Here is a 15521-nt window from a genome sequence, read left to right on the forward strand (position 1 = left end):
ATGACAGTCAATTGGAGGTGGCGCTTGGCAGTTGGCAATGGAATTACGAATATCATATTATAATCCCTCCCGCGGAGCACGCACTATAGCGAATGTTTAATCAAACACCCTGGCCTCAAAGGAAAACAAACGTGATTAATATATGATTAGTTTATTAACTAAGCTGTGTGCTTAGAGTTAGAGTAACGCACAGAGAAACTTCCCCATCAAACAAAAGTATGTTTGCCAAATTAGTTAACTAATCTAATCTACGAGTAAAAATAAATCATCTTCCATAACATTCTCATCCACATCACTTAACTCACTTCTTTTCATTCGATTTTGTTCACTCTCATTGCTCGATACTTAATACACTACTTCATTCTTCGAAATTTTTATTTTTTTGCACTAATGGCAATTCAAGTCATGTCCGAAAGAATTGTAAAGCCAGCAGTTTCGACACCTGATCACTTGAGAATTTGCAAATTATCCTTCTTCGATCAGCTCGCTCCCCCGGCACACGTACCTTTGGTGTCATTCTATCACAATGACACCGTTAGCCGTGACCAAACCCGCATGTATTTATCAAAATCTCTATCACAAGCGCTTGCTAGGTTTTATCCATTGGCCGGGAGATTTGTTCGAGACGGGTTCTACGTTAATTGCAATGACGAAGGAGTCTTGTACGTTGAAGCAGAAGCCGATCTCGAGCTAGATGAATTCCTCGGCATTGCACGTAAAAACGTTGAGCGTGTCAATGATCTTGTTCCGTGGAACAGCATTGGGGAGACTACTTTGGTGACGACTCCGATTATGGGAATAAAAGTGACCGTGTTCAGATGCGGTGGATTATCTATTGCGATACTTCTTTCGCATGTTATTGCTGATGGATACACAGCCGCCACATTCGTTCATGAATGGGCTGCGACGACGAGTGATCTCTTAGGCCTCGTCAATCACGAAGATGTTTTCGCTACAAAACCGAATAAGTACGAATTCGGTGTCGCGAATTATTTTCCATCTCGAGATTTATCAGCAGAGATCAAGCCGGCTTTAGTACCATCTTCGAAGATCAAGAAAGGCAAGATTATTACAAAGAGGTTCGTCTTTAATGAAAACGCTATACTAACGTTAAAAGCCAAGGTTACCAAATCGAAAAATATGAGTCGCCCTACACGTGTCGAAGTTGTGACATCCACAATATGGAAATCTCTGGTTAACATGGCTGCCAAGAATTCAATTCATAAACAATCGACATTGTATCTTCACCTCAATCTTCGGGGAAGGACGAGGGCGATGGCGCCTCCATTGCCCTCGGACAACACTTCCCTATGTGGAAACTTCTACATGGAGGTTCCTACAAAGGTCAATAACAACAAAACGGACGCAAGGGAACTGCATGACCTAGTAAATTTGTTGCGTAAAAGTTTAAGGAACGCTCTCGGGGAATGTTCGAAAATTTCGAGCCCCGGGGAAATGTTCACGGAAATAGCTAAGAATTTTAACGAGATCGAAGAGGAGAAGGGGAATGAAGAAGTGGATGTTCATTTGTTGAGTACATTGTGCAGGTTTCCTGTTTATGAAGTTGATTTTGGATGGGGGAAGCCAGAGTGGGTGACTACTGGGGGGATGCCTGTGGAGTTGATATTTTTGTTCGACACTAAATGTGAGACGGGAATAGAGGCTATTGTGAACTTGAATGAAGCGGATATGATCGAGTTCGAAAATGATTCGGACATTAAAGCGTATACAACCTCGTAATTATTTGGATTTTGTAAACAGGGTGGTAAATCTGAGTTTGATTCGTTGTTTTTACGGTACCATTGTGGAACATTCGGCTCTCTAATTGTTCTGTTGGTTAGGTTAATAAGGTTAATATGTAATATAAAAGTTATATCTTTCTAACGATTACTAAAAAAAAAGAAGCTGAATTTCAGATGTTATGTCTATTAGGATTGTCTATCCCTGGTTGGTTTCTAGGATTAACTGTTAGGGGTAGTAATCAAATTTATTCATAACAGAATAATAAAAAAGGATTTATAAAATATAACGGTAAACTTCAACAAAAACTCTTATGTTTCATTATACCCATCAACTTATGACTTATGGACTCTTAACTGGTTAAATTGACTTTAGTAAAAATTTATATATAATATTACATAAAAATCTCAAAATCGATATTGTTAAGAAGTAGATTATACATTTGTTAGATTTTTTATTTTAAATAAATAATTTATAAATTTTAGTTAGTTTGAATTGTATAAATACAAAAGTGAATAATCAATATGAAACGGAAAGAATATATAAAAATTAGTTCTAATTAACTAGAAATAAAATCTATTATATACTGTTATCCAAGTTAATCACAAAAATATCATCAGCAAAGAAATGAATATCACCTGCTTCCTCTCCTTTTTTAATTGGAAAATGTGTTGGATATCCGTAAAATTATAATAATTTTTTTTCAAATTTCATGTATAATTTTCTTATTCCATTTATTAATAATAAGAAAATGAATTTCACCAATCAAATTAATCATCTCATATATATTAACACATCAATATTTATTATACTTCGTTTGTAAAAGAAATGGAAAAATAATTTAGAATATATCTAGTACTATTCTTTCGAATTACAATAAAAAGGGAGCAAAATAATTCATGATAACAGCCTATAACTTCAATAAATTAATGAACCGACTGTTTAGCAAATGAAAACTCTTAAAATGATTGTATCATGTAAATTGAAAACTGATAAATCGTAGATTTGACATTAATCCATTCCAGCTTATTAAATATCAGTTTCACCTTTTAGAATAGAGTAGGTGGGAACTGGCAAGTGATGTACGTAGAAAATTCAAGCTGTTACAGATGTAAACGCATTTTGCATGTGGAAACAATGTATTACCTACATTTTATAAGATCTTATTATACTGTCCCTGTTTGGGTTAGACTACAACAGTAGTAGCTCAGGAATGTTCTAACATGTTTAGAATGTGGTAGTAATTCCAGATTCTAATGAAGTGATACAATCGCAGCCATAAACAAAGAAAGATATGGATTTTCCTAATACAATAACCATTCACCATAGCCAAAACAGACCACCTCAAAACAGATTTTGTAAGTAAAACATGCAACTTGACAAAAATGCTGCAAGAGGCCATGAAAGTTCCGAATGATCAGTCAATCAAAAATTTGGTAATCGGTACTATTCTTGTTGAATTATACTTCCTTGTTTTTCTTTTCATTTTTTGAATATTTTACTTTGGAAAAAATTTCTATCAACTTTTAATTTTATCTTTATTGGTTATAGCAAGTCATGCTATTATTGTTTTCATAAGTTTTTCTCTTGCCTAAATCTTTGAATTTATTTAATATTTAATTGGGTCCAAACCAGAACATATGAATATCATGCTCTAGCAACTAGTTTCAAACTTTTCGGTGAATATTGAATTTATAATTAATTACTCCTATGTTGTTGTAGCCTATCTTAACAATTATATAGTTAAATTAATCAATTTATTTGAAATTATATGTGATTGGAAATATTATAAAAAATAATAGTTAATGAAAGATATATGTAATTTCTTTTTGGAGTTTATAAGACGATAAATTATAATTTCTGAGATCAATTTGATTACAAAAATTTTAAAAAAGCATATTTAAGTATCTTATTTTAATAATTTATAATTTTGGATTCAAGAACCACTTAAGGAAGCAAGCTTTCAATCCTATATAGTTAATTTATAATTTTACTCTGTACATATTTTATGTGTTAGATTACTTCTAATTCATTTTGGTTATTTTATATATCCAGTAAACACAAGTTGGTCCTGAAGTTAGTGACCCTTACCATCACCAACATGAAAAGCGCACTGATCATATAAAAAAGAGCTACAAACCTCATATGCCTGACAGTATGAACATTGTGTGATCAGAAGCTTCCGAGTGATTCTAGATATCAAGTTAAACGGTTATTTATTTCTTTTCACAGGATAGCTTTGATATAAATTCTATTCAAAGTTTATATAAATATTTAGGAAAATACAAAAATATATACAGAATTTTCATAATCCGATTTTGACCGGATTAATAGGATTATAAACTTCGAACACCCTCCTCCCTAGCATCCAAAGATAAGCTAACGAAGATAAGTACTAGAAAGGGACAATTCGATGATCACTTAAACTACCATACCATATGGATAGATCATGTATAGTCTATAGATAGTGTTGTTAGTTGAGTATGAACGAACACGATTGGTTAACATTGCTTTCGATTTTTATATGCTTCGGGACCATGGGCCACGCCCTGTACAAGAACAATAATATTGGTGTAAAAATATGAGTAATTGACAGTTTGCACCCCACAACTTAGGTGGTTTTTGCGATTTGGTCATGATTTTATAATATTGGCAGTATGCAACCCACAACTTATAATTCTTAAACAAAGTACAACTCATTCTCTAACTTCCGTTAAAAGATAACGGTCAACGTCCATTGACCAGTTATCTCTAGTACCCTTTGTAATAAAACTGCTCAGAAACACAAAAACGAAACTGATAGAGGTAAGAATTAATTCCTAATTACTATGGGATATTAGAAGTAATAAGTACATATTTTATAAAGATTTTGAGTGATTTATGAATAGCGATTTTTACCATATAAAGGTAGAGAATGCATAAATGAGTAAAAATAAAAAGTTCTATAATAATTTTTAGATATTTATTCATAACCAGAATGGAAAAAGAGTGAATGGAAATCCAGTAGATTTTTGAGATTTTGATCTAAGCAGTGATTATAAAATTGAGGATAAATCTAAGTTATTAGCAAATCAAGAAAAATAAAAAGGATACAAAAGGAGCTAAGATTTAGAATCCATATACAGTAAAAACTCTATAAATTAATAATGTCGGGACCAGAGAAATTTATTATATTAGAGTGTTTATTAATTTAAAAAGTTTCTACTATAGAACTCTGAAGCCCAGATTCTTCCGAGGGACTCTTATTTGAATTACGAAAGTAATTAATAAATCAGGTTTCAAGCCCTTACTAATTGGGATTTTAATTTTCTAGGCCTTATAATAATCCAATAATAAATAGGAATTACTTTTGATGTCTATCAATTTTATTTTTTCTATTTCTGAACAGTTTTATTACAAAGGGTACTAGAGATAATCGGTCAATGGACGTTGACCGTTATCTTTTAACGGAAGTTAGAGAATGGGTTGTACTTTGTTAAAGAATTATAAGTTGTGGGTTGCATACTGCCAACATTATAAAATCATGACCAAATCGTAAAAATCACCTAAGTTGTGGGGTGCAAACTGTCAATTACTCTTAAAAATATTGGTGTAAAGTAATGTAAAAGCAGGAATATGATTCCACCCAACTCTTCAAGTAAATGTCAATATATGAGTCGATTTGTATGCATGCATATGACGTTCTACGGACAACGAGTGTACAAGACTACTAGTTTCGACTCCGAGGCCGACGCGGTGGCAAACAAGTACGCAAGACCAGGAAAAATATAGTCATCCACTTCGGCGGCATGCAAGAACTGCATGTGCAATATTAATTAATTATGAAAACATATATTTATATAATTTATATGAGAAAAATTCTATGCAGACCACGTTTTCATCGGAGACCCTGAACTCTGAAGACCACTTATATTCTGCAATTAATACACTACAAAATTTATTGTTTTGCGAATTATATTCTATAAATATCACTATTTCATTGAAAATGTTGAAAATTATTTATGTTGAACAAGCAGAACATGTATGTTCTGCAAAATCAACAAATGTTCAGCACACTAAACATGGTTTTGTAAAATAATATGTTTTTTAATATTTTATTTGCCAAATGTATAAAATTTACAAGATTGACAATAAAATAATAATCTTTGAAGAATATGATTCGAAAAGTAATACGTTTTGCAATGTTTTATGGAGTATTTTATAGCTACAGTACATAAGTGGTCTCCAAATCTTCGATGAAAACGTGGTCTTCATAAAACTTACCTCTAATTTATATTTATAAATTATATTATTATATTTATATTTAATCCTTGTGATGGTATATGATTTTAATATATATAGAGAGAGAGAGAGAGGGAGAGAGAAAAGTTATTTGGAGTTTCACTTTTTTTGTAGTTCTCAAAGTCCCAATCCTGACCCTCCATTTTACTCTCATCTACGACTGTAGTTTAATTAGAATTTTATAATATTTAAATTATTAACTACATTATCTTTTCAAATTGAGCGCTCATTAATCTCTTCCACGATTGTAGCATCAGTTTATTTTGTTCTGAGTTTGTGGGAGAAAGATTATCCTGCCATTTGTTCCTCCACATGTCCTGCGTTCATCTTCACTTTTTTTCTAGTTTCGTGGCAGTTTCTTTATTTTCTTCGCGATTTACATCGAATCATTGCTGAATTCTCTTTGTTGGATTCATTGTCCTGCAGTTATTATAGAAATTTTTTTTTTTTTTCTTTGTAGTTTTTGAGGTGAGAATAATGTTTTTCATCAGTTAATTCAATGTTCTGCACTAGAAGTAGATATGTTATGCTCATTGTCGTTGATGTTCTGCACGCGCAGTTGTCCTGCCGCCTCAAACTAGACCTAAGTAGGACTTTATAGTGTACAACTCTGATTTGCATGATCGAAGAATCTGCAAAATACTATTCTACAACTATTAACAACAAAGAAAAAAAACTTTATTCTGCAATTGTAGATTGTAGCTTACCTCCGCTCATGTTGTGATGTTCTGCTTAATTGAATACTCTGCGCAGTGCGAATCAGAACCCTAGTTTTGCCCCGCTTAACAGATTTGCTTTATAATATAGTGCAGATTTTAGTTTTGTAGGATCAAGTAACTGCAGGATATCAGTCACGCTTAATTTCAAAGTGGTAACTGACAAACCAAATATCGTGTCTTTTAGCAGTGGAGATAAGAACAACTGTTTTAGAATTATTCTAGAGTTTTTTAAAATAAAAAACATTAACTGCAAATATTATATGAGCCGTAAGATTAGAATATGCTCCAAGGACTCTACAAAAAATGAGTTTCTAAGGAACCCAACTCTCTCTCTCTCTCTCTCTCTCTCTCTCTATATATATATATATATATATATATATATATATATATATATATTTAAAAAGATATGATCTATTTATATTAATATAAATTTATATAATTTTTTATTTCAAAACGACATAATTGTTTAAAAAAGTGACAATTATTTTTTAATTTTTAAAATGTTTAATATATCATTTTTCTTTTTTAATAATCTCATACATAAATCAATTATAAATCAGGAAAAAGATTAGAAAATGGAAAATAAATATCTTATAGGCAAGGAAACTGGATGATAAAAGATATCACAAAAAATTTAAAACTAAATTGAATAAAACAAAACGAACAACTAAAAAAGAAATTTTCTTTTTCGTTTGTTATTCATTCATCTTGACAGAACGCGGTGGGGGAATACGGTGTATGAGAAGGAGACTTTTAAGCTTGGCGGGCGCGGTGGAGAAAAGTCCGTTACAGTTTACCTATAATAAGAAGAAAGACGACATAAATCACATGCATGGATAACTCGTTTGTGGTCTTTTGGGAGTTGGGGGTACTGTCAAAATATAGCGGTCTGAATATACGTCACAAAGAGCGACAAATAAATGACATCCATACTCAGGGCGAGGATCAATCCTATTCCTTTTAGTCATTTCTTATTTATTAATTATTATTATATAATATATAATATATAATATAAACTCCTTCAGTATTTCTGAGAAAACGCAATTATCATAATAATCAAGTTATTTCTTTCTAAAGTTATCGATTATTTATGAGATATCCGAAGTCAAATTAGGGCAGCTGCTACAAGGTAAAAAGTAAAAATTGATTCAATTTATTTATTAAATAATATACCTTCCCTGGTCATTGGTCAAGCAACTTGTGACTAAAGCAAATCTGGTCGCTCTTTCTTTTCATACTAAAGGGGTTAAATAGCATTTAGGTCACTTAACTGACTGCTAATTTTCAATTGGGTCATCCAACTCAAAAAGTTTTCAATCAGGTCACGTAACAAAGGAAAATATTCAATTAAATCACTAAATACGTTAAAAATTTCACGACCGTTAAATGGCATTGACTTTAGACGGAAGTCCGTTAAGACGAGCTGCCACATCATTAAATCTGATTTTTGAATTTTTTTTAAAAAAATTCTGTAAATTTTTAAAAATTTAAAAAATTCAAAAAATGAAACTTTTCCAAAGAATTAAAAAAAATCAAAAACCGATTTTTTTTAACTTTTTCATTTTCTTAAAATTTTAGAGATTTTTTTCAAAAAATATGAAAAATTTCAAAATAAATGAGGATTTATGAAAAAAAGTTCTGAAATTCTGAAAATTTAAAAAAAAATAAATCTAGTAATTTTTAAATCAAAAAAATTTAAAAAAATGAGAATTTATGAAAAATTCTTTAAAATGGGAATTTATGTAAAAAAAATCTGTCCTTTTTAATTTTTAAATTTTTTATTTCTAAATTTTTTTTAAATTCTAAAATTCTGAAAAATTTTAAATCGGAAATTTTTTAAAAAAATGAAAAATTATGAAAAGAATTCTTTAAACGGGAACTTAAAAATAAGATTTTTTTTAAAATTTTGAAATTTTTAGTTCTGAAAATTGTTAAAATTCTTAACTTCTGAAAACCTTTAAGATTTTTAATTTTGAAAATTTTTAAATCATAAAACTTTAATAAAAATGAGAAATTCTGGAAAAAATTACCGCCAACTCATCTTTCCGTCAACTATTTAACGTCACTAACGGCAAGTGACCTGATTGAAAATTTTAAAGAGTTTAGTTATTTGACTGAAAACTTTTTGAGTTGAATGACCCAATTGAAAGTTAGTAGTCAGTTGGGTGACCAAAACGCCATTTAACCCCATACTAAAGTAAGGTTTATTGCTGCATGATCATCTTCTTATTGATCCGGCTTCCGGTATAAAATATTACCATGTTTCCTGCAAGTCTCACTTTTCATTCGGTTCAGACTATAAAATATTTGTTGTCGAAAATAAACCAGTTATCAATGATCCATAGTGCGTGTGTATCCAAATGGTATTGTAGTAACGCGGTCCTCGTTACTCGAAAAAGCTACTCAATCAATTTTACTGAGTTATAAACGTTTGGACGGAAAACATATTATCTATTTAAAAAAAATTATAAAATATAATTTTACAAATTATTTGACTATCTTGTTTGAAATAAAATTTACCATTTAAATTTTATTGGAAAATAAAAACATTTAAAAATAATTATAAAATATTTTTTTAAATTTTGCCGCAAAATATAAAAAATTTGTATATAATATGGATAGAAAACTTGCCGGATTAATGGATAGACAGTGAACCATATATAGCAAATTCAATACCGTAGAGGGGAAAGTAAATAGTTGAATTATCGGAAAATAGAAGCAAGCTGATCATATACGTATGCACTGTAGATGCATGGAAATAGATTAATGATCAATTCAATTCGCAGACGTCTCTCAGTGGATTCGCCTATAAAACCAACTCACCTTCGCTTAGCTTCGACACAAAAAATAAACACTCTCACACATTCATACAACTTTCCACAGACCACAGATCCGATTCTTCGTATGTACTTCTCGAATGTTTGTGTCTTTTTCTAATTTCGAATTCGTTCTCTATTATTTCACACTCTGCATGCATTATAATGTTACGGTATGTGTAATCTTATTTTACTTAATTATTTACTGATCAGGTTTATAAATTTATTGCAGAAAGATGACTATTATGGAAGTTCAAGTTGTGTCCAAGAAGATGGTGAAGCCATCAGTGCCAACTCCTGATCACCTCAGGACTTGCAAACTGTCCTTCTTCGATCAGATCGCTCCTCCTGACCACGTTCCGATTATTTACTTCTACAGCGCCAGCAACATCGACAACATTCGGGAGAAATTGGAAAAATCATTGTCGAAAACTCTGACTCAGTTCTATCCATTAGCCGGAAGATTTGTTCTAGACGGTTTTTACGTTGACTGCAATGACGAAGGAGTCTTGTACATAGAAGCTGAAGTTAGTTCTCCGCTGGATAGATTTATTGGCGAAGCGGCGAAAAATATGAAGCGAATAAATGATCTTGTTCCGAGAAAAAACTTCGGGAAAACTAACGATTATACTACTCCGGTTACGGGGTTACAAGTGAGTTATTTCAAGTGTGGTGGAATTGCAATATGCATGCATCTTTCACATGTTGTAGCTGATGGATACACAGCTGCTGCTTTCATCAAGGAATGGGCTAGTTCTACAACTGGCCTAATTCGCGGTGATCAGGTGATTTCTTCGTCTGCAATAAGCTTCGACTTCGCGTCTCTTTTCCCTGCTAGAGATTTGTCCATGGCAATCAAGCCACCTCAACTCCCTTTGTCCAAGAGAAGGGACCTCAAGATTGTGTCAAAGAGGTTTCTGTTCAATGAAAATGCAATATCAAGCTTGAAGGCCAATGTCAACAAATCCGAAAACATTAACCGGCCTACACGTGTAGAAGTTGTGACATCGGTTATCTGGAAGGCTCTGATCAGGATCTCCAAGCTTCCTCATTCCACCCTTTACCTCCACCTCAGCCTCCGCGGAAGAACAGGAATCATCACTCCAGAGCTAAACAACCCTTCTCTTTGCGGGAACTTTTACCTTCAGGTTCCCGCAAAGTTCAAGGGGGAAAACGAGACAAAACATGAGGTCGAATTGCATGAGTTGGTGAAGTCGTTTAGGGGTAGTTTACGTAGCACTCTCAAAAATTGTTCCCAAATTTCGAGTCCCGATGAATTATTCTCGGAGGCAGCTAACAATGTGAATGAAGTGCATGAGGACATGGGAAGCGAAGAAGTTCATGTTCGGCTCCTGACATCCATGTGTAGGATGCCGGTTTACGAAACTGATTTCGGGTGGGGAAAGCCCGAATGGGTCACGATTCCGGAAATGACACTGGAGATAGTGTTCCTATTGGACACAAAATGTGGAACTGGTATAGAGGCAATGGTGAGCTTGGATGAAGCGGAGATGCTTCAGTTTGAACTTGATCCCACCATCCTTGCTTTCACTTCATAGATGAGATTGATGTAAACGTGAATCACATGTATGTGTGCTTTGTTGCTTGATTTAATATATAAACGATGATCCTTTTTTCGTTCATACTTCCAGAAAGTGTTAGTCCATGTTCACTAGACCGATGATGAAATGTGAATGCATGGTAGAAACTTTTGTAAAGTGGTACTCCCTCCATCCCATTTTAAGTGTCCTGTTTGACTTTTGAATGGTCAAATTGACCAAATTTTGACTGAGATTTACAAACATAATATAAATTTTAAAAGTAAAAAAATTATGTCATTATAAAGTACATACAATATACTATCAAATGTAATTTTTAGTTTTTTAAAATAATAACGGATTTGTTCTTTACGCTTGGTCAAAAATTGGTCAATTTGATCGTTGAAAATCAAAACAGGACACTTAAAATGGGATGGAGGGAGTAGAAGAAATACATGTAATTTGAAATTCGAATGATATGTGTGAAGCCGATAGCCTGATAATGATACTATATTTGGCAGTTTGTGTATTTGAAATGTACAATTGATATATTATAAGTTACTGAAATATTTAAAAAATAATCATTTATATGATACAGTTTGAAAAAAAAATGCGTGTGTCAAATAAAATAAGAAGTCAGGGAATGGATTATATATAATTCGGTGGAGCCTGCAAGTCCTGAGTTTTGTTACGTCTCCATCCATTGCTTTTAAATGAGTTTCAGATTGAGCTTATAAGCAACTGGTTTTTCTAATGCTCTAGGGTCAAGCTCACTAACAATTCGCATAACAAGAGCCGCCTCAATCTTTTTTCTTTAAGGATTAGTATATATTAATCTTACAATGACCTTTCTCCGTTTTTTATTCATTGGTACATCAAATTAGAAATGCTTCCTGACAGACTTGTGGAATGTGGACAACGGTGGACGTCCCAATCAAATTAGACGGAATTGAACCGAACATCTTAATTTTAATTTAGAAGATTGTTTATAACATACTCGCCCTGTTCCTCTTATTCATTTACTATATTCATTTTTAATTACTCAACATGCATTTTAAGATATATATAAAATATATTTTCATGACTATTTTTTGAATTTTTTTTTATAACAATTTATATTTTATGAGAGTATTGGAATATGTATCGAGATCTCATCTCTTAATCTAAACAATTGAGGGGCGGAGGGAATAGTAAACTGCAACATGTTAAATATTTACAATTATACTATTATGTCATTCTCGCTAATACTCCTACTGTTAATATCTGGTTATCAAATGTTATATTTTGGGTATCATTCGGAAAAATCAGTTTTAAAAGTGTATCATTGATAATTTTCTTAATTAATATATTATTATGATTTTTTAATCTTATTTCAAATTGCAAATAATTACGAGACTTGATCGTTGCAAACAATTGTATAAAATATATAAAATATTGTTTTATGGTTAAAGAAATTAGTTCATTATTACAAAAAAATTTTGTTACCTTGAAGATATATAGAAATTAAAATATATATATATATACACGCCTCATTCCCACCTTTTCTAAGGTGTTAAAATTTTATTTTGTTAATTTGGATTATTAATTAGAAAATTAAAAAGTTTGTGACTAAAAAACAAATTATAAACTTGTATTCGCATATGCTCCAAATATAGTAATATAACAGAATACCATCATTTTAATATTGGGTTAATTACCTTAAAATATGAATTCAAGTAATAAAAAAATTATTTACAAAGTTTTACACATTATTTTTGAATGTTACCAAAACCAAGTAAAAGGTTATGACTTCTAATATTTATGATAAGATATTTAGATTTTATCAAGTTTATTTATTATTTATTTTTAAATAAAACAAAAAAAATAACTATATAATAATATATAAATAATAAATAAACTTGATAAAATATAAATATATTATTTTAAATACTAGAAGTCATAACCTTATAGTTGGTTGTGGTAACATTTAAAAATAATGTGTAAAATTTTATAAATAATATTTTTATTACTTGAACTCATATTTCAAGGTACCTGTTTGATATTTATGGTGAATTTAGTGAGCATCTGGATACCGTTTTTAGTTCAGTGACCGACTTGATAATTAATCTTTTTTAATATTAAATTAACTTGTCTAGATTTACGATATTCATTAATCCGAATTTTGGATAGCTCAGTGGATGTTACCGGAAAATCCAGATGGGTAAGGATCATGTCTCACTCATCTGACTATCTCGTAGCAATCGGGCACTAGAATCCCATTCTCATGTTCCGAGTCCTAAAATTTTAGTGGCAAGTCATTATGGAATATACGAGGTGCTGGAATGGGTTATAAATCCAGCTTTGGATTTTGAGCCAGAACCAGCTTATATTGATATTATTTGTGTAAAAATTTTAATATTAATTTCTGTTTTATAAGTTGAAAATTCTAAATTTTTTAGTGACTTATTTTTATTTAAAATTCGATTTTACAAAAATATATAAATCTATTTTAAAAATAGTCCATAATAATTTATTATTATATTCATTATTTTTATAGCCGATAAGTTATAAACTCCATTCTGAAAAGCGTGTGAATGTGATATCCGTTATCTTTGTGTAATAAATTTGATTCTGGACACCGTGTGAATGTGAGATCCTGATCATTTTCTTTAGCCAACTTCACATAGTAATTCATACCCTTTGAAGCTTAATATCAAATATAGTGGCTATTGTTTATCTGTTGTATACTGTTTGGCAATGAATTTTGATGTCAACGGCTAATCTTTGACCCCTTTTTCGCAAACAATGCTAGTACATTGTCTTTAGACTGGGGGGGTAAGATTAGATTTGCTTGTTGGCTCCTCGATCTGGCTCCTCTTAGGAAAAATCATGAGGACTTATTATTGTAAGATATGGGAATATGTACGCAATTGGGCTGGGGTGGGGGGTTCAGCAATTAGAAAGGAGCAGTGGCTTTATGGGAAAAAAAAAAGTGTAATGGCATTATTTTACCTAACACCTCCATGTTTGTGCTATGTTAAAGTGTCTGCTGATAGGGTTTACAGCTCTCGGTGTGCCATCGTTGATTCTTTTATAGTTATGACATATGCATGGAATTGAACTAATCAGTTAGAACTAAACAGTTGATTTATTAAAACAGATTTATTAATTTTTAATCAAATTAAAATATAATCGATAAATTGATAAAATATTTTTAAAAATTAATTAGAGATTGTTAAAAAATTGAGTATCTTTAAAATACTAGTTTTAATTTGTATTAACATAATTTTTTGTAATAAATTGATGCAAGGTAATTTAGAAGATTTGATAAAACATTAACGCTGGAAAAGATATTAGGTACAGAGTGAGGGAACTGGGATATAAACACAAGGTGTGCCCAATAGAAAATTTTATGAAAACAGGGATTTGTATGGTGCCGTTTGCACCCAAATTTGCAACCGGAACCATATAGATGCGATTTTTAAAATTCAAAATCGAGACCAAATTAAATATCATTGGTGCAGTTTGTTTTAAAATATAAACGGTTTCGGTTATATATGATGCGGTTCGGTTTTCAAATTTTCAAATTGTGAAATTCGAGAATTTATTAATCCTGCATTCCTAGTTTATCATGCTCACAGTGCATTCCTAGATATTATCATGTTCACGGTGCATTCCTAATACCCCACACCAACACTTTAGTTTCTGACCAAATATTTATATGTGGTGTGTTGGTTATTTTAGTGTAAATTGAATTAACTAGTTGATCAATGTAATCATAATATTACATCGAACAAGTCAGGAGAGTACGGAGTGTATGCTTAGTTCGAGTTTATTATGATTATTAGTGCTTATGAGGCATGTTCATTGACATTAGACACATCTATTGGAAGAGAAGTGTCTATTGACATTAGATTTATCCATTGACATTAGACACATCTATTGGGATAAGATGTGTTTATTGCCATTAGACAAATCTATTTGGTTGAAGGTATGTCTATTGTCAAAAGACACATCCGTTGACATCTATATATAGATGTTGCATTGATCATTTCAAGATATATGGTTCATTTGAAATACACAACAAAACACATTCTCTCTTCTTGCAGAATTTCTGATTTTATCCGATTGAATTATTTGGTGAACCACAAATAACTTCAATCTGAAAGTGTTCACACGACTTCAGAAAAATCCAAGTTACTACCAAATTATACAACAAAGATTGAAGTTATTATATTCTGAAGATGACGAACGGAGAATCTGCAAAAGACATGACAAGTAAGTTTGCAAAATTGGACAAGTTTGAGGGTCAAGATTTTCGAAGATGGCAAAAGAAGATGCATTTTTTGTTGACCACGCTAAAGGATGTGTATGTTCTAAGTACTCCCATGCCCGAAGAGATTGAGAATGAAACTATTGAACAAACAAGGCAACGCTGCAAATGGGAA

The 15521-nt window shown here is 31.5% G+C and overlaps 2 protein-coding genes across 2 annotated transcripts; both read left to right on the forward strand.

Moving 5' to 3' along the window:
- Window positions 1–275: 275 nt before the first annotated feature.
- Window positions 276–1812, forward strand: LOC108198118 (acetyl-CoA-benzylalcohol acetyltransferase). Its single transcript, XM_017365893.2, has one exon. It carries the CDS (start codon window positions 391–393, stop codon window positions 1738–1740), a length of 1350 nt encoding a protein of 449 aa, XP_017221382.1. The 5' UTR covers window positions 276–390; the 3' UTR covers window positions 1741–1812.
- A 7773-nt stretch (window positions 1813–9585) lies between these two features.
- Window positions 9586–11199, forward strand: LOC108213436 (acetyl-CoA-benzylalcohol acetyltransferase). The gene is made up of 2 exons (XM_017385232.2): window positions 9586–9642; window positions 9789–11199. Exon 2 carries the CDS (start codon window positions 9793–9795, stop codon window positions 11113–11115), a length of 1323 nt encoding a protein of 440 aa, XP_017240721.1. The 5' UTR covers window positions 9586–9642; window positions 9789–9792; the 3' UTR covers window positions 11116–11199.
- The last annotated feature ends 4322 nt before the right edge of the window (window positions 11200–15521 follow it).

This window comes from Daucus carota, chromosome 1 (genome assembly GCF_001625215.2).
Source record: "Daucus carota subsp. sativus chromosome 1, DH1 v3.0, whole genome shotgun sequence".
Classification (NCBI taxonomy): domain Eukaryota; kingdom Viridiplantae; phylum Streptophyta; class Magnoliopsida; order Apiales; family Apiaceae; genus Daucus; species Daucus carota.